This window comes from Cimex lectularius, unplaced genomic scaffold, assembly GCF_000648675.2.
Source record: "Cimex lectularius strain Harlan isolate CLEC.00 unplaced genomic scaffold, Clec_2.1 scaffold38, whole genome shotgun sequence".
Classification (NCBI taxonomy): domain Eukaryota; kingdom Metazoa; phylum Arthropoda; class Insecta; order Hemiptera; family Cimicidae; genus Cimex; species Cimex lectularius.
Window position 1 is genome coordinate 1616969 of NW_019392638.1, and position 22492 is coordinate 1639460.

The following is a 22492-nucleotide window of genomic DNA, read 5'->3' on the forward strand; positions in this document are numbered from 1 at the left end:
ATTAACGGTCACTAATCTCTACACACTAAACATTATTATTTTGTTTCGTTAAAGTAATTTTGATTGGACGCCTTCCTTTTCTTGAAACCCATCCTGGATTCTATGTTTTTCTCTTTTTATCATAAGACAATCATTACATTAACAATAATTACACTCAACATGTCAAACAATTTCTACATAGTCTAAATCTCCAAAAATCTATCTCTCCCTAATAATCCTGAAAGGCTAACGAGGCCCGAACGACAAACCATTACCCCTTTTTTCCATTGTTGGTCCCTTTCACCTCAAAGAAACCGACTCCTCACAGAAAAATGAATTTCTATCCCTACTTCCTTTCCCACTCCTTCAAAATCAAACATATATAAACAAAAAACAATATCTAACACTCAATACGACACACAACTACACAGAAAACGCACTTTGAGTGAGTACAAATACTTTGATTAAACCTAAAATATTCTGTAATGTGTACATCATTCTGTGAATTCGTATTCATATGCGATATGTATTTGTATAATTTAAACGATTATAAATCCCAGGCCCTGAAGGTGATCTCAATAAAGATCGAAACGTTGGCACGATAAAGAAAATGTGTTTCTTACTTACATCACACCAGACCGCATTTCACGATCTTTAAACAATCATTCATTAACGATCACAAAATGTAACACATTAAATAACTACGTTAGAAAACCTAATTATTTAACACATCATTCAATGATCATTAGTTACTTTTCATATTCATTTAAAAGGAAAGAGAAAAAATGAAAGAAACCATATCATTGCATTCAGAACTGAATATTTCCACCATATTTCTGAATATTTCTCTATTTAAGGTAATGAAAAACGTAACAGTTTTGAACACACAAAAACTGCATAGTAGTCCCTGTCCGTTTCGAAGCGCCATCGTGTAGTGGTCTAGATGAGTTGGTTTTGAAAATGCCTGACTTTCAGTAGTTGAATTGTATTCAGTCAGCCCCGATATGACGTTTCTTTGATAGGTTCATACCATATTCCAAACCAAAAAAATTGTTGGGTGAGGTTGAAAAGCTTTATGGGACATGAGAACTCCCCAATGCATTGCATATTCATCAGCCCCCCCCCCAAAAAAAAACCTCAAACTAGCTGAGGATAGGCTCTACTAACAGGGCATTTAAGTGGCCTTTGGGTTCGAACAAGTACTTTGACAAGCCTGTGCTACAAGCTTTGGGAGCGCTGCTGCCAAAACTTTGGACAGAGCAACTTACCGGCAGAGTTCCTTGCTGCACTGGGTGATACATTTTCAGATGCGATCCTTAGATGCTAGTATGGCAGAATATACCAGGAGCCTTAGGAGGGCAGGGATGACACGGAACGATATTTGTGCTGGTCAACTAGCTGACTTCGCTCTGGGTCCTTCTGTCCATAATCATCTGGGATGATCATACCATGTTAGCCAAATCATCTACTCTGCCATACATTTACTAAGCTAAGTTCTTGGAACTGAGTTATGCTGGTTTTAGGCGTCTTCACAGACAGTGTAGGATTGGCGACGGTGTGCCCACTTCGTTGTCACTCCCCTGCACTGCAGCATCTACACGGCAGAATTGTACACGATTTGGCATACGTCTGGGGTGATCCAAGATGATGGTTACTGCACATATTCCCTCACCTCGGTTATTACTGTCAATCACAAATACTCTATCAACCATTTTGTTCTCTTGGAAAGATACCATGAACTGTCTTGGCTCAACGGTGGTCATTGTCTGGGTACCCGGACACATCAGTCCATCAGGTAATGGAAAGGCAGCTAAGGTACATCCCAACCTAGGGCTTAACCGTCATGATCTAGCTCTCAGCATAAAAAAAAGTGGCAGCATCAGTGGGCTGGATCAGCAGAGAAGCTCTCATGTATCAAGAGAACTGTCGATAGTCGACTCTTAGCAGGGTCATCCTCACGCCATTAAGAATAAGACATACAAGATAATTTTCCATTTTCCAAAAACCGTTTTTTGGATAAACGAAATCTTCTCCAACTTATTCAACAAATCATAAATTTATTTATCATTTTAATTGATAGTAAATTATTTTCTCATGGTACCGAAAGAAAAATTTTGTTAAATAACATCAACTAGCTGGATGTTGTAGCCCTTTAAAATGCGATTCAGCCTCATGCAAATTTTGGTTTACTTTTCCCAACAGCAGAATGATCTCCACTTTTTCTTGTAATCTACAAGACATTTTTATGATATTCACAGTAAGTCGAAGAACGAAAAAAAAAAAACTTTGAAGTGATGGTGGTTTTTAAGATGTTGATATTTTATTAAAACATTTCAATTTTTTAATTATTATTTACATTAGTTTGTCAAACAATTTTCTTTAAGTTTGTTTTTGGGGGACAGAACGTAAACTTACCCTGTGTGTTAACATATTTGTTATTTTCAAGAGTTTTACCAACCTCAAATTATTTTATAGTCATGTCTATTAGAATTAGGTGTATGGGTGGATAATTTTTATAATTACATTGCTGCATTCAACTCATAAGCAATCTCTTAAAGTATTCTTCTTTCTTGAAAGCTGTTTAAACAGATTATAACATTTAACAAAGCTCAGACAATCAGATTCCTGTCAGTAATATTTGTTTTGTGCTTGCCTAGAGAAACAGTATTAATTAATTAATTATTTATGTTAAATTTTGGCTTGCTACTTGGAAGAATTTACTAAATTCCAAAATATTATGAAATAATGAAAGTAGCTTTGATTGTAAAATTCAATCGTTGACGCAGTTGATAGAATTTGTTGAATCGTCTCACTGTTTTTGTCTGTGAGACACTTTTCGACGTTTCATTAGACAATATTTTGCACTTTTGGTTTATTAAGTAGGGTTGACAAGCATCTGATCCTTAAGAGATCAAATAAACAAAAATAAAATACTCTCATTTTACTTAATAACTAGGTATAAAGATTAATTATTACTTTAAAACTTAAACATAACAATAATGCCTTTTTCTTATCTTTATAGAGTGTTTTATAACACTCTTAGATTAAAAATAAATAAAAAAATTAGTTCAATTTCAGCCTTTTCAGGACCAACCTGTTGAGTGAGTAATTGATTTTTTAATTTTTTTTCTTTGATGAAACAGTCAATTTTAGTAAATAATTAATTATTAATTTTTTTCTTATAAGTATGTTTTGGGTGAAGAAGCATCCATTCATAGCCCAAGTCCTGGGTGGGCCGTGCTTTACCAGCCACAATGATCTCCAGCGATTTAGAGCCACTGGAAGTCTAGATTAAAGAGATGGTTGTGGTCAAATGCGATGTACAATGGCTAGAGATGATAATTGTATTGCTCTTACTGTCCTATAGAACCGCATTTATTGGCTTCCTTATAGTCAACTTCAAACGGTCTGTAAGCGTGAGCTCTAAAATAGTCATTAGAAGGCTTGGTGAAAGTAACCTCATCTCTCAGATAGAAAGGCGACTTTTCACAAGTCAGCATCTTGCTTGGACACTTGAACAATGGGTGATTGTTCCCTTCATAGATGAGCGCTGATTTGGTTTGTGGCACAGATGCCTGGGACTGTGTGTGGAGAAGACGTAGAGTACACTTTGCTTGGTGTGGCCTATTCAAAAACAGTCTGTTATGGTATGTTGGTACCGAACTGATCTTTGACTGAAGTAAGTTGAGGAAATTCTTCTGGAAGTTGTGGACCCATTCGCTCCACCTATTGGGGAAAACCTAGGGTTTAATACATGATAATGTTTGACCGCATGTAGCTCGAGTTGGCACCCATAATTTGGAGGATCTAGGGATTATCACAATGTTTTGGCGAGCACGTTCTCCTCACATGACTCCCATAAAACACTTATGGGACAGGATTCATGCCTCTGTGAACTTGAAACAACTTTTAAAAAATATGAGTAACTAAGAGGCAGCACCATTTTTATATAGAATTTCAATTAATATGCTCAATTATGACCACTAAACATGTATATATTTATATACAATTTACTATCATCGTAGAAAACATTTAAAGAATGTAAGAGTTTGTTTGGCGTTATCTTGTCAGAACCATAGTCTATTGCATTTTGAGTGATTTTTAGTCGAGTCAGCCAGGGAAGAAAAGAGTTTTTGTTAGACAACAATCTGTTTTTATGTTTGCATTATATAACCCAATGTTTCTCTCTTAGATTCTTATATCTACTCACTACTGGCACCCTCTTTTAGAGTGTGATGAAGACAAGATTCATGCCACACTCTTTTAGGGTGTGTGATAAAGACAAAATTCGTGAAAATTTATGCGAATTATATTAAAATTTAAAAACTCTGATCTTTTCTTCCCTGGCTGAGTCCTTGACTAATAATCAACAAAAATGGAAAACAATGCTTATACTGTTAGTTAACAAGCATAATGTTAATTCATATATTTATTTGTCAGATATTTGTGGGAAAGCAATGAAGATCGCTAAAAATTCAGAAGTTAAAACTACTGCAATGGTGAGCATAATAATAAAAGTTAAATTTTATTAACTTTTTTACCAATTAAAAACAATTTTTTGACATTTTTTAATTTTATTTACAGAGGACTCCTGCAAGAAGAGCAAGCTCAATTAAAAAAACAAAAGTAAGAAAATTCTCATGTTATAAATTTGAAAAACAAATTTAAATTTATTTGTCATCTATTGGATCTGTGTATTACTTTTTACTGCGCAGCAACTAGAGAACAAATGAAAGACCAGTTGGAGTCCATTGAGATTGTTATGCAAATTTTCATTGGCAATGTTAAAGGCTTTTATATTTTGTTCGATGCTCATGTTCATTTAAACAACATATATTTTTTGGTAGAAATGGTGTAACCAGCCCTATTTTTTTGTTACCGAGTCTGGTAGGTTTAACATAATATGTCCAATTATGGGCTTAGTTTTGAAAGTTAAGCAGTATAGTATTTATTTTAATAATTATTAAAAAAATTAAGTTTTATTTGAAATCATTGTTCCGATTGCAGAACTTAATGAATTTAGTTGTGAAACGTAAGCTGTTCAAATAAGTAATTAACTCATTGTGTTTTCCCCAAAACTTCTTCTTATAATGCGATTGATAATTTAAAAAAAATATGTTTTATGAGTGTCCTTCTTTAGAAGGTACCACCTAAATAAATGCAATCTTTGTTATTAGTTTTATAAATTATACGTTCAAAGATTGCCCAAAAGGTCTAGAACAAATGCTTCTTCAGTTGCTGTGGGAAAGAATAAGGTGGTTAATTTTTAATTTTTATTTTATTTTTTTAATTGATTAATTCCTTATGGCTTTCTTTTTTGCCATAACTGATAAGTTTCAATAGGCTTTTGAGTTAGTAATATGATTTTGCGCATGAAATTGCAATCATAATTCTATTGTCAATATTATACAATTTCAAACATAATTTTTTTTTTTTTTTCATTTTCATTTGAAGGAGAAAAATAACTTTAATAAAGTTAAAAATAACTTAAATAAGAAAGGAAATGAATCAAAGCAAAATCAAGAAGAGAAAATGGAATATTCATCAGACGAATATGAGGTAAGAGTTTTCAATTAATTTTAAACAGATTTGTAGGAATATTTTATAGAAAACTAAGGGCTCTGCTTCGCTCGTCTTGCAAAAAAGCTGGCAAGTGCTAGCTGTTGTAAGGTGGCCTGCGGGTTGGCAAGCAGAACCCCTGCTAATTTTATATTAGGTTTTTTTTAAATAAATAAAAAAGAGCAACTCCAAATAAATAATCTCAAAAACTTCTACACCTCTCGATTTTTGGCAAGTTATTTAGTAAAAAATAACTTTTACACTACTCCAACGCTTCGTCTAAAACAATATTTTCTTGGCATTCTATTTTAATGTCCATCTTTGTCATGGCTACATAACACTGTCCATGTATAAATATTTTTTTGGAATTTACAATCAAACTTATTTTTTCAAAACTTTGTCCTTGTGACTTATTGTAAATATATGTGTGGTGTTTAGTGACCATTAGTTAATGATTATTTGAAGATCGTGAGATGTGGTCTGTTGTGACGTAGGTTTTAGAAAACCATTTTCTTTATCGTGCCTACGTTTCAATCTTTATTGCTATTGAAATGTTGGCACGATAAAGATAATGTTTTTCTAAAACCTACTTCACACCAGACCGCATCTCACGATCTTCAAATAATCATTGTAAATATACTTGTACTTATTGTACAATCCTCGCGTAAAATTTTTCATAATTTTAATCTGAATAAAAAACAAAATAGTTAACTTCCGGATTAAAATAAGTACTGATAGCAATTGTTTATAAATTTTAAATTAAACTTATTTTGTAGAAGTTCTTCTTTCCAGTGATGTATAATATGGTGAGAGAAGAGAAAAATTGTATTAAAATGTTGTGTTTACCCTCCTTCTATCTTATTCTCTTTCTATGCCATTAAAATTGCCTTCAGCCAAAACTTTCTTAATATTATAGAGATTATTACTTTCCAGGTTGAAAAGATTGTTGGCCATAGGGAAAAGAGTGGAAAAACTGAGTATAAAATCCGCTGGAAAGGCTACAGTCCGAGTGAAGATTCATGGGAAGAAGAGTCCAATCTTAACTGCAAAGAGCTTATTAATGAGTACTTAATTTCTATAAAGAAGGACAGCTCTGAGAAAAAATCCGAAATTTTAGAGGTAATATTTTATTGCAAGTGATGAACTAGGATTAGAATTTACCATTTAATAATTTGCATCTACATTAGGTCGAAGAGATTACAAATCATAGAACACTCAATGGAATAACACAATATAAAATCCGTTGGAAGGGACAGAGTTCTAAACATGATGTTTGGAAAAATGAATCTGACCTTAATTGTAACGAACTGATTGAGAAGTACTTATCGCAAAAAAATAATGTACAAAATACAGAATCTGTGTCAGAAGATGAAGAATGGGAGGTAAGACAAGAAAGTTAAGTTCAACGCCAATTGTCAATAATTCAAATTGATTTCAAGATTGAAAAAATTATCAAAATGGACACTCTTAAATCGGGGAAAAGGAAGTTCCTTGTACGATGGAAAGGGTTCACTTCTGAGGATGACACCTGGGAACCTGAGGAAAGTTTAAAGGACACAGAAATGCTTGAAAATTTCCTTGCTAAGGAGGAAAAGGTAATAAACAATACATATAATAACTTGGCTTATAAAATGTATGTCTAAATGTATATTTTATATTTAATAGTAATAGTTTTGATAACAGAAACTCACTTTACTAACAGAACGTGATTTTACATCCTAGGCTATACAGCTTACACAATTAACCCACCCCGACAGCAATTTTTGTTCGCAACTCCCTCCTTCCAAGAAACCACGATTTCTCTATTGTCAGAGTAATTTGTATTACACTACATCAGCAGTGTACTGTCCTCCTAACCAAACAATAAACAAAAACCTCTTGTTATCTTTTCTTGATACCCTGGTCCCCGATGTACCTGTGGTGGCAACTTTAACACGAAGCACTCAAGCTAGGTAATCGTGTGGCAAATTTGTGAGGTCAAAACTTTTACACTGTTCTTACCCAAACCAATTTTTCCTTCCTATCGCCATCACAACCAACCGACTAGCCTACCTCCCTACGACCTGACCTGCTTGATTTCTTTATTTGCTTCAATATTAGATCCCTCTATACTGATACCTTAGACTATCTTTCTTCAGACCATAGCCCAGAGGCATATTCACCAAAATATAAACCCATCTTGACCTACATTAATAAATGGACCCGTTAACTGGGAACTATTTTGAAGTACTCTTGAAAACAAATTGAAATTAAATGTACCCTTAAAGACATCACACAACTGTGTAGAACAGTTTAATTAACTATACAATGAAGCATCTGGCATTTGACTCCATACATGGCACCCCACGAACCAACTATACCTTACCATTTACAACTACATCTAAAGACAACTTACAACACTTGAGTCGAGCAAGAGCCTGTTGGTACTGCTCCCATTACCCCCAGATGGATCATGTGCTAAATGTTAACCCAACTTCAAGCACAGTATTTATTAAACATTCACTCCACACCCAGATATACACAACCCAATTCCCTCCTCCAGTTCAACAAACTTCACAAACCTCTACAACTTTCCTCTTCCCCCCAAACCATTTTCACCCAGAGAAGTCAAGCAGGCCGTCTGTAACCTTCGGAAAACAAAAAGTCGTGGTTATGATTTAATTACTCCAAAAATATTATCCCGTCTCCCAAAAAAGCAATAATTTTCTTAACATCTCTTCAGCACTGTCCTTCATACTACCTACTTCCCTACCCCAATGGAAATTCTCTTCAATAAAAGTTATTCTTAGACCAAACAAACTGACTTACCTTCCTAGTTGCTACTGACCAATCAGTCTTTTACCTATAATCAAAAAGATCTTGAAAAACTACTGTTGCTCCGCCTTTTTAACAAAATTCCATCCCATATTTTCCTAATCACCAATTGCCACTTGACTACCCATCAAGCTCATTGCATTGTACACATCATGGCCGCCGCCCTCGAGCTGAAACAGTACTGCCCTGCACATATCTCAGGTATTTGAATAGGGTATGACACCCAGGGCTTCTGAGGAAGCTCAAGGGCATCCTATCATCTACTATATTCCTGATATTAAAAGCATACCTGTCCCAAAACATCTTTCTCCTCCATTTACCCGATTCTCACTGGTGTTCTTCATGGGAGTGTTCTCGCTCCCCTCCTCTACACAATCTACACGGCTGATCTACCCCCTCATTTTTATATTTGCTCATGACACAATATTACTCACCTCTGATAAAGACCCCCTTTAGAGCTTCACATAATTTACAAAATTATTTACACTCATTCAAATGCTAGCTCTGCCAATGGAGAATCAAGGTTAATAAAACTAAATCTAAGTACATTGTTTTCACTCTTAACAAAAAAATAATTATATTTCACTAATCTTACCATCCCCGTTTGCAAACCACATACAATACTTGGACTGTACCTCGACAAACAACTTACATGGAATCCCCATATGAGATTCAAACATGAAAATTTAAATACAAGATTCAGACTGCTAAAAAGATTACTTGACAAGCAATCCAAACTTACGGTAACACAAAAAGGGCTATATATATATACTGCCCTGTTAATTCCACTACACTATGGACTTATGGACTTGAACTGTACGGAGCCAATAAACAGGCTACAAACCCTACAATATAAAATTATTTAAACAATATTTAAGGCTCCTTTTTATGTCTCTAACCATTCATACTGACTTAAAATCTCATTCATATCCGACTTAGCCCAATTTTGTTACAAAAATTTTTCTTCCTAAATTACTCGATCACTCAGACCCCTCAATCTGCAAATTGCCATCCTCAGCATTAACTGCCAATCCTCATTGGAGACTGAAGTGACATTCGCCATGCGGCATCTTAACTGCCTAACATCGGCAAAGGATAGTTGCCAAGTGATCTCCACTCTGTTGGTGAACTAACGGCTCCCATCACTGGATCCCTTTTTTGTGTGCATGTTCACACAATATAATAACAATTTAAATATTTTTGCTTGTTGCATATTTAAAGTGCAGTTGTAAATAAATAACTTAATTTTAAAAATTTATATATTTAATAATTTATTTCAGATTAATAAATCTTTAACCGAAACTAAAACAAGGTCAAGGAAAGCTAAGTAGTCAGTGTTAATCTTATGAGAATCCATGCGCCAACTTCACTTACCTCTGCCACCTCTTGAGTGACAATGTTTTATATTTTAAAACTGTATTATTTTGTTTTTAATATAACTGAAGAATAAAATAAAGGAAGATTTTATTTGGCATTCAATTACATAATCATTTGACTCATTTCCCCAACTGTTCACGTCCTTGATTTTGGTGCCTAGTCCCCCAAAATTAGGGGATTTTAACGATAAGGGTGAACCTCTAATGTATTGGAGATTGTAGCTGACCTAATTTAAACTGACAAATGGTCCAGTGGGGATTGAGATCCGTGGGGGGAAGGCAAAGAGCCGAACAACGGTGACGGACTGGTAGGGGCAGATATGAATAGGTAAGTGTGGACAGGCAAGACGAATGAGAAGAGTGTTACAGAGAAAGGATGCCAAAAAGAGGGAACAAGGAATACCTTTTTTCCTGGTGGTGTCTACTCATTCCAGTACATTGATCCACATAAGAGTTGGAGCTAGGAGGACGGATGACAAGATACTACTCTCAGCTAGGTCAGAATGGTGGAAACTTCAACTTTCACTGTTAGTTGCAATACTACAATTGTTAAAAAAATAATAAATCCATTCATACTCTCTCATCTTTAAATACATTCTTTCTTATTTACATGCCATTTAGTCAGTTAGGGTGGTGGGGTACCCAATATTCTGCTATCGGCCATATCACTTATACATTCATGCCAATAAATACTTTCACTCTCAACACATTAGGGAAACCAAATTATCAGCATTAGATGTTTCCTCCAAGAATTGAAACATGAGACCCATATACTCGCTGTCTTGCTCAAGCATTATTCTCATATCAAGTGGCATTCCTATAAAGAGCCAAGGAACTGGACCTTCAATTAGATGAAACAACTTTTCTCTGCATACTGGGACCATACATGGGCTTTTGCCCAAAACTAAGTGCCCGTGTATAGTGGCATGTGCTGTATATCATGAGGGTTAGTCCACTTCATGGTCGTTACCCTGCACTAGTAGTGTTTAAGTGACAGAATTGTATACAATTTGGATTGCACTTGATGTGATCCAAAATGATGGTGGCTCTGCTAATGTTTAGTTTTTCCTTGTTTCCTTCTCTCGCTCGCCTTGCCTGCCTCCGCTTGCCTATATCTGTCAGCCCCCACCGATCCAACGTCAGGTTCGTGTGGTCTACGTTGCCTCAGCTCTCAATACGTTGCGTCCAGCCCTACTCCATGACTTCCGTCACTCTCCTAGCGAGCACTGGATCAAGGTTTGGTTTTGAAGAAAAAAGCAAATTCAGTTGTTACTGCCAAGCTTTTGACATATTTTAAGGTCATCATTAGGGCAACACAGTTTTAAATATGTCTACAGATAGACATGTTTAGGTTTTTTACAGGTGATCTCAAATTTACTTGAAGACCGACTCAGTCCCTAACATTGCCAAGTATTGCTTTTTTCTCAGACTTCCTTAATCCAGAGTGCCTGTGAGTGAAAACGTGGTTGATACTAATAACATTGAAAACTCTCTCCTAGGTCAGCAACAGTCCTAACACATTAGAGGTACATCTTATTTTCAAAAAATTGGAATTTTTCCAACCCCTAACACTGAAATTATGATTTTTTTCTAATTTATTTTTTGGTGAAGTCCCAAAATCAAGGAGAGGAACAGGCGGGTATAACAGAAGTTATGAGTTTGAGTTTGTAGTGTGGTCCATTTCACCACTGGATTTTTTTTTTCTTATTTTTATCTCTGCTCCATTGAAGGGGTTCACTATTTTTCCCACTGATAAAATAGTGTGATGCCCAGTTAACGTGTGTTTGGTTTCCGAGAATCTCCCTTTTACTAGTGAGTGCCAATGCAGATTTGTTTATCAGAAAGTTAACTGCGTCTGTGAATAATACTTGAACAACTGTAACGAAAATAGGGAGAGAAGAAAATATAAGACTTTTTAACTAAAAAACATGATTCCCTTTATTACAATAATAATGTGATAAACAAAGTTATTTCAATTTTTATATGTTCGTGTGACGAACTAAGAAATAATATTTTTCTGTAAACCAGACTTTGTGACTAGACACACATAATAATAAATTTTAAATGAATCTTTTATACTACACTTTTTTTCATATTAATTTGTAACATATAAATGTGGAAATAACAAGCAAAATATTTACAAAAAAACTTCATTGGTAAAGATTATACAAAAGGTAGAAAGGGTAGAGGAAGACAATAGGATTATATATATTTGTTTGTTTTCTTTTTAAACCCAACTGGACAAGTGCAAATATGTAAAAGTTTCGTCAAAAAGGAAACGTTTGAGCCTAGGGTTTTATAAATATAGGCCTAAGAAGAAGAATATTCAACAATATTTCTTTGGCTTCAAAAATCACTTATCAAAAATAAAAAAGTAACCTACAGATAATCCTTAAATTAAGCCTGAAATTATGGTCGAAGACAGTTATGGCTTGTCCTACGTAATAACATTAATTTATCAAACTTATATGAGGAGAAAACAAAATTTAAATAACAATGTGCAATAAATTGCATCTCATAATTAGAAAATAGAATCGCTAAAATAAAATCAAGTCGAATCAAGAAATTATTTTCCCCTTAAATAAAATGCCTTTCAAATAAATTTCTATTTCATTGATTCTTCTTATATTTACATTTAACAAGAAAAAGAATTTACATAAATACAATTTACATCAGACTAAGTGACAAATCGTTTTGACTTCAATGAATCGATTAATTACCAAAGAAATGACTACTTAATAACTATATAAATATATGACATGAAAATAAAACTAAACTTTTAATTACAATAGCTGACAGTCATGAAGTTTATAGTTTTAATTACAAGAAGTGGACCTAAGTATCTTATTTCATTGAACACAAATAAATTAATATAAAAATCAAGTGGTCATTTCTTTAGTAATAATTAATTTAATTAATTTTTATTAGGTAAGAAGATAGTAAGTCCCATTCATCTATCATGGTTTACTATCTTCTTACAATAAAAACTATATTAATATTGGCAATAATTCCATTTTCTCGTGTTTATAAGATGATAAAAAAAAGCACTCCCATGAGTCAGTATACACATCATACTTTTTCTAACATTTACAAAATAATATAATTAATAAAAGGAACTAACTGCTTTCGCAAAACAATGACTAATCATGACAACTATCATGACCTGAAAGTGCGAATCACATCACGAATGACAGCTCTGCAAAGGGGACAGTGTCCTCCGCCCTTGCCTCTCCACTGCTGTACCGAACATTCGTAACACATACACATGTGACCGCAGGTGTACAGGACCGAATCGACTATCCTCTCGTAACATACAGAACAATCGGACGACTGTGAGACGGTTATGCTGTTTTCAGCCCACTCCCGGATACCTTCACTCGAATCGATGGTCGAATACGATGTACCGCTTACAGGCTGTAGAACAAAACAAAAAAAATCAATAATTTCCATCATCTTTGTTATATTAAAAAAAATTGACTAAAACTTTGATGATAATTACCTCGACGTAAGTGGGGCTATATGAAATATGAGCTGTCTGGTGATGATTTCCTGAATACGCCGAGGAATTGGTCCCAGTCGGTGGAGGTAAGTTGACGACAAGAAGGGTACCTCCTCCGACACCCGGCGCAGTCGCCACTGTGACAGGCCTGCACCGCTCAGGAGTCTGCACTACTGAATTCGAAGGGACAGGTTGGACTGCTCTTGGAGGCGAACAACCTAAAAACAGAAGGAAAAATTATGTTAAATATGACTAAAAAATAAAAGTTTTTTAAGATCCAACATTTAAAATTTTTATGGTTTAGTGCAAATGCTCTAAAATCAGTAGATTTTAAATTAATAATTTGATAAGATTTACATTGCTTTATTTTTAGCATATCAGCACATACCGAATAAAATGAAATTGTTAAAATAAGAGATTCTTTAAAAAAAAAGATCCATATTAATCACGATAGCTCAAGTGGTTAGAGCAGCGGTGTATTGAGCTAGTCCTGGGTTCGAATCGGCTCGTGACATTAATTTTTCATGTCAACCAAAAACCGTACAAAAAGAATAATTAATTGCCTAAAAAATTCTTGCTTGTCTAGTTTTAAATTTCCGTTTTGGTCTATTGTTAGGAAGGGAGAGCCGTAACGGAAAATAGTCTCCCCTTACCCTCAAGAACTTCCCCTTTCCGGACCGGATTTCAAATACAATAGAACTTTGGGGAACAAAAAAAAAGTGCGTAGTCTTGAAAATCTTCCCTTCGCGTATTAGAAAGGCAGGAGTATCGAATTATTAAACCGATTTTCGGGCTGGAAGGTAAATTTTGCTGACAAAACTAACTTTATTAAGTTTGTTTCACACACCTTGATACTGTTAAAAAATATTTATATAGTTTTTATTTTGAAAGGTATTTAGAAAACGAAATTTAAATAAATGATACTTACTTTGTGAAGAATGAGGTATGGATCCTAGTATTCTGATCTTTTTCGTAGACCCGTAGATGTCCAGGAATGCCCATAGCGTTTGGGATTGATCTATGTGCATGAGGGAAATCGGCTGTCCTCCGTTTTTGCTCATTTGCACTTCTCCAGAGGTGGTTATGCAGAAGGCGAGTTCGTCACCCCTCCGCGGTCCTCCTGCGACGTCCTTGTTGACTACCCAGTACTCCCGTCTATCCAGAAGAAGGTCTGCGTCGTCTGGGAGGTCGTGCGGTGAGAGATGTGCCGGGTCGCAGGAGGTCAGGCCGAGTGCGAGGGCCCCGAGGTACATGTGATCGGTCGCGAGAACCTGCACAACGATCTTTTCTCCGAGCTGAATCGGCCTCGCAGTGAAGACGTACCCTTGTGCGAATTCCGTCGCGTACCGGGTCGCTATACACCTATCGTTGCTCAAACGTATGTTCTTCCCGCGGGTCCGGTGGAAAGGTAGAGGGCTGAACTTGGTCGAAGGGTTCTGGTATCTGAGAGGAGGAGGCGTGGGTTCGACGGACGGAGCTTCGACGGCTATCTGTGGAGACGTCTGTATGCTCATGCTCGACATCTGTGGCACTATAAATCTCGCGGGGTCTTCTTCGACAGCCAGGCGTCGCGAATTGTTTAATTGTTCTCGAGGGTCTAGGAGTTCGATGGCCGTCGTGTTGCCGTAGATGTCCACCATGGCCCACAACTGGCCCCGAGTTTCGACACCGCTGAAGAACACTCCTTTTTCTTCGCCGTTTATTCCGAAATGGACGTCTCCCGCAGCGGTCAGATAATAGAAAAGCGTTGAGTCTCTCTCGCACATCCTCTCCGAGAGGGCTTTGGCCCAATATCCGGGTTTGTTCGTCAAATCCGGACAAGCGTACTTCGGCAAATTGTACTGGAGTCCGCTCGGGTCGTTGCTCGTGAAGCCGAACCTGACGACACCACTCCAGCTATCCGATACGTCCACTATCCTCAGGCAGATCTGAAATACGAACTCAATTAGATTCGGATCTGTGCTGGGTTTCATAAGAAGCCAGAGTATCCACTTTCAATCCTAAGCTGTGGTTTAATCCTTTCTTTAAAATACTTTTTAACTTTTTGTTCACGAATAAACTGTTACACCATATTTTCCGTTCTTTATCCTTAATATTGTTGATATATTTAAAACTTAGGTGACAACTTTCAGAACAACTGTCGCCAAAGATAAATTACCTCACGTTACCAGTCAGGTTCAATCAAGTCAATGGAATGTATCAAATAAGTGAAGACCGGATTCCCGTGTTAATGCATCTTTTTATTGCTAACTGTGATTGAAATGAAACACGAAACCAAGACAGAAATTTGAACAATGAAAAGGACGTTCTTTTGACGCAACTCTTATTTTGCAAGTTTTCGCGTCATTGCTAGAAATTGCACATTTTTACGGTTTACCGCACAAAACTGCATTTTTTCCAATTTGTTGATGTTTATTATTTTTTTATGAATGAAAACAACGTGAAAAGAGATAATTTTTATTAGTCAATAGTGTTGTGTAAACGAATTGAGGGCAAAATCATTTTTGTAACGTGCTTCAAACAAGTTTTCAACTTACGATACCTAAAATTTTCGAAGGAATTTAATTTTAATTTCTTAATCTTTCTTCGGTTTGGAAAGAAAGGAGGACCACGTAAGAAGATAATAATAACTGTTAAGTTCGAAGTATCGAAAGTTTTTAAAAGAGGTGGGTACAGGACTACAAGAAACTAACGACTGATGGTAAAAATTTTTTTAAAGAAAAAGGGAGTTTTTCTATGTTGAATAACATTCTGGATGATATAAGGTATAACCAGATAAGAAAAAATTGAAGTATACGGTATTGAATTTCAATGATCAAATTAATTTGTTATACTTTATTATTATTAATTTTTTACTATTCAAAGTTGAATGTAAATTAAATGGTTTATTGCATATTTGTTATGTGATGGTTAGTTTAAACACTTTAAAAATGCCTTTATTGTCGTTATCTTGTATTTTTTAAATTTAATTTATTTTTGGGCATATTGAGTTTAAAAAATGAGAAAAAAGAGTTAAATTGGATTTTGCACCTTTTTTATTTATTTTTTTTGCACGTTTAACAGGTTTTTACTGCACGAAAATCAGGTCTTTACAATTCGCTTTATCAAAAGAAATCATAAAATATAACTTTAAAATATTCAACTTTAATGATTTACATTATTTTTACCTTTGCCTACAACGTCTATTGTATGGTAAAAAAAAAAAAAAATGCGCCAACGGTAGTTTCTATTAAAACGTCCCTCCGAGAATAAATGCACAATGCATACCTTTTCTGCGATTTTCACTGGACGGGCTGAAAAGCAAACTCCTTTGCAGAAGCTTTCCGTTCTCCTCGCAACGGTTCCGTCTCTGCTGATGCGGACGTTATCCCCGTGGACACGGTGGAATAGCAGAGGAGGTAAATTGTTTGTCGCATTATTAGCACTGCTTTCACCCTTGCCTGCTGGAAAAAAAAAACAACGAAATTAGTATTGTATACTATATAATTATATATTAACAAAATTTTCTGATTGAATAAAACAAATTGAAAAAAATGCGGTCCCAATGTAGAAATTAGACTTTGAACTGCCAATTCGAGCGAATCAGAGCTCAACGGACATGTGATGTGAAACTGAAGAAACTACTTGTTTAAAATACCATGCACGCAGGAGCAAAACGGGTGTAGGCCGCAGAAGGCGTTCACCATGTGGTTCTGAGGGCAGAATCAGAAACGCACTGAGGTAAAGGAGCCCAAAGAAAATAAGATAGATAGAGAGAGAGAGTGAAAGAGAGAGAGAACCTTGAAGTCGACTCGGCCATGCAACGTCCTTTTAGGGCTGCCGTTCGACGATTCCGTCAACAGACGGGTGACGAAGGTCCTTCCTATAAATTTTAAAGCCCGGAAACTAATTGGACCCTCGGAGCCTGTACAAAAGGTGTCTTTGTCGAAAGCGGTTATAATCGGACAGGATTACTGATTAGTCTTACCGTTTTTTTTCTCTGCCCACGACTCAACCCCGTTTGACGTACTGAAAAGGATTCCTGTCACTGCCATATCTCACATTCTGGCCGGGCACAATGGGACATGAGGGAAACAATAGACGGGTGGAAAACAGTGTTATTTTCCTAATTTGACACGCGTAGTGTGAATTGACCCCCAATTAACGCCGACAAGCTATGTATTACTTGATTTAAATTTTCACAGTGGAAAAGTAGGCAAAGGGCAGATGTCCTTCTTGGCACATGGGCATTCCCACGGGGACTCTAAACCCGCCGGAAAGCGGTGACGCCCCCATGTTCAAAAAAAGGGGGAGAGGCCCAGATCCGCGATGGTGATTCACCATTCTTTCTACCCGAGGATTAAAACTCGATTTGGCGTAACGCACAATCATCCTGAAATTCCGCGAACTGACGTCAAAGATCATGATTACCATATGCTGTTTCTGGTTAAAAATGATGAAATATACGTCACTATTATTATAAATTAAGCCCATAAATTATTCCATTGTTAGAAATTATCATATCCATCAAGAATTTTCGATCCGTCAATTAATCCAAACGAATCAAACTAAAACAAAATTTCGTAAAAAGATATTTCGTGGCGTGTGGGTATATCGAACATTCTTAAAATGTTTATACGAAGAAGGATTTGTGTTTGTTTTTTCAGTAGCTTGTTAATGTACTTTAGCCGTATCACCAAACACAATTCTTAAACAAATCCGAACGGATTATTGTACCTTTCAGCCAGGTGTAAAAACAGACTTGAAACAAAAGCTACTCGCTCGATAATTAAAGCGCTCAAATTTCTTTACCTTGTCAGGCTTAAATTCACGGTTTTCTATAAAATCGAGCGTACAAATACAATCAATCTATCGTGATTATAAAAACAATATAACGATAAAAAAAATATTGGGCAAAGTCTGCACATTGCGTCTTATTGAAGTTTTGACTTTATCTGTTCGTCAATTCTCAATTTTTCCAAGGAGTTTCCATTTCAATTTTGTCTGGATGACCCAACGTCAGAATTTTTAGATTTGTAAACAAGGTTGATTCGTGAAATTGTTTGTGTTCCTAGCCTTAACAACCTAAGAAAAATTGTCATGCTAATACCTTTTAATATGCAAATTTAACTTTATATCACTGATTCGACGGCCGTGGCAACGGAAGCGGGTGGGCCATTTCTACAATTACCGTGAAGAAGTCGATGTACTCGTGCCCCATGGAACTTCTTTCTATTGAAGTTTCCTTTTAGTAAAATTATATTTTCGTATGACACATCTCATTTCAACTTTCTTTACTTGCATTACTCTCTGTTAAATATTTATTTTCTTACAATCAACCTTTCCACTAGGTCAATGATAAATGACTTCGTTAACCACTGGAGTAGTTTGGCCAAAATAGTCAGGACGTACCCTTGCCAACAGCTCATCAAAAATAAAAGAGTGCAGACATGGTAAAATAACGTGTAAACATTAATGAGGCCAATTGAAAAGTCTGAGCGGTAGGCGGACGACCAAAACGGTCAGGTGTAATGACCCATCAATCATCCCACCAACAAACCTTTCTTGAAAAAATTACAAAAATATTTAATCGTTGATTTGTTATATTTTTCGAGTATTTCCAGTTGAAGGGTTTAATTTACTGACTCTACTTATCAGGGGATATTAGAACACTCGGACGTCACAGGGGGAGGCGAAAATGCGTTTTTGCAAAATTTTGAAACAGGAGGCACCAAGGCTTCTTAGGTCCGGCTTAATTTTTTTTTCCACCGAAATCTGACTGTTTGGTCGATAAGTCGCGAGGGTGGTCGGTTCATTGATTGGAAGCAAATTTAACGACTTTCTCGCCCCCGGGAATAAAGCGGCCCCGCAGGAAGGGGGAGCGTGGGAAAGAAGCGTGAGGTAATTACACACAAGGATTAAAAAAAGCCCGTTACTCCTTTCGCCGTCTTGGGACGTATCGAACCGTGGGAAAGTGAAATGGAAAAATTATTTTTGTGTTAACTTGCCTAGGCCAAGGCGTTTCTTGACTTTCTTGAACATCTTCATCTTAGACGAGGGTGGCTTGATGTCGAAAGCCGACGTGACCCCCATGAATGAGCACAGCACTGGACACTGAATTGACTTGACTCGAAGAGGGGGCTTCAGCTGAAGACTAGCACCTCTTCTGCTGAAGGACCGAACGAAGACTGACTGGGTTCTCGGGGGGCACGCGACCCATCGACGTCGGGGGAGAGGAGGGGCGTACCATCTGCCTTCGGGCAATACCCCCACTAATCCTATCCCTCCTACTTCGCTAATACATCCAAGATCCTACTACCCCACCGAGTACACATGTCTGCCCTATTGATTGACTTTGTCTCTTTATTAATATTATTAAGCGTGACATTATCCCTTATCCAATAAATGTGTTTATAATTAAATTTAAAGGCTAATTTTTATAGCCAGTACTTTTAGATGAGGAGCTAGTCGAGCCGAAGGTAATCAACAAGCAGATATGATAATCAATAGACAACGGCTTTTCAGTCTGACTATTGGACTATCACTGTTATCTTCCGTCGCGACCAGCTTCCCCCAAGTCATTAAATTATACAGATGAGATGTCTTAGAGGAACTCCACAGTCCTATGTCCTAACAGTCGGAAGTATCGTTGTGTTAAAAGTTAGTTGATTTTTTCCAATCATAACCAATTTCGGTACTATAAGTCTTGTCTATTCTTGTTAATAATAATACTGATGATGATGTGAGAAGAAGTTGGGGGGGGGTCGACGAACAACTGAGGTCATCTACGGCTCTCTGCGTGTTTTTACTACTTTTTCTGGTTTCGCACATTTTCCGGCCTGGAGACGTTTGAGAGTCTCGATCAGTTACCGACTCTTTGCTATGCTGCATATGCATTGCTACATATGAAAACTAAGTCGATAACCTGCTATATAAAACATATAATTACATCACCGCAAACATATATCTCTGGAAACATTCACTCTCCCAGAGTATTCGATATTCCTCGGGGCGGTGTTGAACCCGGTCTATTCCCGCTAATAAGTTATTTTTATTTTCCAGATGTCACAAACTCACCCAAGAGTACTCCATATTCTTCGGAGGGTTTAAACCCCTCTACATTCTTGTTGTCTGATCTTAAGTAATTAACGATGTCCTCGTCAATCTTTAATATCCTTCTTTCGTACCAAATACCGAATGGCTAATTTTAACAAAACATTTACAGTCATTCCTGTCTAAAGCTTTTCTTACCAAGACCTAAGCAACATTATTGATTCTCACTTATGTTTCAACAGCCATCATGGATGGCAGTCTTGGGGCCAAAACTGGGTGCCAAATTTTCGAAGCTTGAAATAAGTTTGCATACTCCAGTGCCTTTAGGCCTGACAGAATGTGTAATTTATAAATTCATTAGATTTCGTGGTCAGATTGACCAAATAACTTCTTTCAATTAATTAATCTTATGAAAGGTATTGGTTGAAATAAAAAAGTCAGCCGTCACGAGGGGGATTCGAACCCGACCTTCGGCTACATACGCCGCAGCTCTACCACCTGAGCTATCGTGACCTCGATCCACTCGGACATCAACTTCCCATCTCAACCCGTCTTTTGAACTTTCCCTCCTTTTTACCATTTTTCAAATGTCGTGTAATCTATTCGAATTTCGAGATGGGAAGTTGGTGTCCGAGTGGATCGAAGTCACGATAGCTCAAGTGGTAAAGCAGCGGCGTATTTAGCCGAAGGTCGTGGATTCGAATCCCGCTCGTGACGCTGGCTTTTTTATTTCAACTAATACCTTTGTATAAGAAAGGAGAAGGAAAATGAACAAGTTATAAAAATTGAATTTTTACCAAACGTGTAAACTTTAAAATCTCAATTCTGAAAAGTTCCATTCTTTAACTTACCCAGATTTGCCCCGACGGTGCAGATATTGTAAAGGCTAATAAAATTATTTATCCTTACTTAGAGGTTTCGGTATTTTCTCTATTACTTTTGTTTTTGCAAATTAGTTAGATCTATTCATGAGTATAATTATTTTAATTGGGCCCCTTATAATTACGTACATCTCTAGACTTGAAAACGTCCAAAATGAATTCCCACGATTAACTCCTTTCAATTCTGGTATTCCCAAAAATGAAATTAGTTATGAGTATGACAAATTGAAAACTGACTTTAATTTGGATTCTCTAGGAACACAAAGATTACATCATGACATCAGTTTTATTCGAGATTATTAATAATGGTATAGACTGTTCCTGCCTTCTAGAACTTATCAATTTTTTGTTCATAACCATGTTAATAATGGATCATATAGACTTTTTTTACTGAATATCATACAATTAAATATGGACAAATAGTTCTTGATAGAATAATGAAATGACCAATAAAATCCCTCAATTTTTTCTCATCTTTTAATAATTTGATTAAACAACTTCACTATATTTATAATTAACTTCTCTTCTACCAGTCGATAAATATGTTATCCCATTTTATTCATTATTATTGTTGACGTAGGGGTGGATCTATGTCTTTTACAGTGTAAATATATACAAGATTGTTTAAATTTTCTCCTCAGGTCAGCATGGTGTTAAGTGATACACCGATTCAGATCATTTTGGTCTGCCTACTTTCGCTGTTTTTGGCCTGGCAGAACTTCGACTTTTGGTCATCTTCATGAGGCAAACCCACCACCACCGAAGACGGCGAAAGTCTCTATTCAACTTAACCAAGGAACACCATCCAAAAATCTAAGTATGTTTCTTTCAAAATTGACTTTGTCTAAATGAACAAATGTGGTTTGACATTTTGTGAGACAATTAGTTCATTTTAGTTTAACATTTTTTTTTTACATAAGATAATCTCAAGTTGTTCAAGGATGTGGCTTGAATTTTATTCAAGAAATTTATATGACAGTATAGTTACAGTGTAATAAATAATTTTATAGATCAATACTTTTTGTTTTGAAATGCATAAACTTTCAATTCTCCCGTCCTTAAACTTTTTAGAGGAACAACGGACTTTGACCATGGCTTCGTTCGTGACTTGCGTCTTCTCCAAAGGTCATGGATGTCTTCAGGATCACAGATAAAATAAGTAGCTAGTTATAGCGTGTCACCGTAAAGTCATATTTTTTATCGAACAAGTTTCTTATTACTGTTTTTATACACGGTCGAATTATCTTTGTCCAAGTCATCTTTTCTTAAGTTCATTTCCATTCAAGTCATGAAGTTTGTTAAAAAAAATATATGTATAATTTATATTTTGCCGATAAAAAAAGGTCATGATA

At 36.1% G+C, this 22492-nt stretch overlaps 2 protein-coding genes across 6 annotated transcripts; one reads left to right on the plus strand and one right to left on the minus strand.

The window, feature by feature from the left end:
- The first annotated feature begins 403 nt into the window (after positions 1 to 403).
- LOC106670022 (chromobox protein homolog 5-like) lies at positions 404 to 22119 on the plus strand. The gene is made up of 8 exons (XM_014399995.2): positions 404 to 424; positions 4420 to 4478; positions 4564 to 4605; positions 5434 to 5538; positions 6472 to 6657; positions 6726 to 6920; positions 6978 to 7133; positions 21782 to 22119. The coding sequence occupies exons 2-8, from the start codon at positions 4437 to 4439 to the stop codon at positions 21881 to 21883; spliced, it is 828 nt and encodes a 275-aa protein (XP_014255481.1). The 5' UTR covers positions 404 to 424; positions 4420 to 4436; the 3' UTR covers positions 21884 to 22119.
- Positions 12865 to 19419, minus strand: LOC106670020 (protein neuralized). Of its 5 annotated transcripts, XM_024227906.1 has the most exons (6): positions 17007 to 17175; positions 16865 to 16919; positions 16495 to 16670; positions 14156 to 15155; positions 13228 to 13445; positions 12865 to 13142 (listed from the first exon to the last, which is right to left on the minus strand). In XM_024227906.1, exons 2-6 carry the CDS (start codon positions 16911 to 16913, stop codon positions 12885 to 12887), a joined length of 1701 nt encoding a protein of 566 aa, XP_024083674.1. In that variant the 5' UTR covers positions 16914 to 16919; positions 17007 to 17175; the 3' UTR covers positions 12865 to 12884. The 5 variants fall into 5 exon arrangements, with proteins under 5 accessions (XP_024083674.1, XP_014255477.1, XP_014255478.1 ...); XM_014399991.2 differs by lacking the exons at positions 16865 to 16919; positions 17007 to 17175 and adding an exon at positions 19215 to 19419; XM_014399992.2 differs by lacking the exons at positions 16865 to 16919; positions 17007 to 17175 and adding an exon at positions 19215 to 19418 and having other exon boundaries at positions 16495 to 16667.
- Positions 22120 to 22492: the final 373 nt, after the last annotated feature.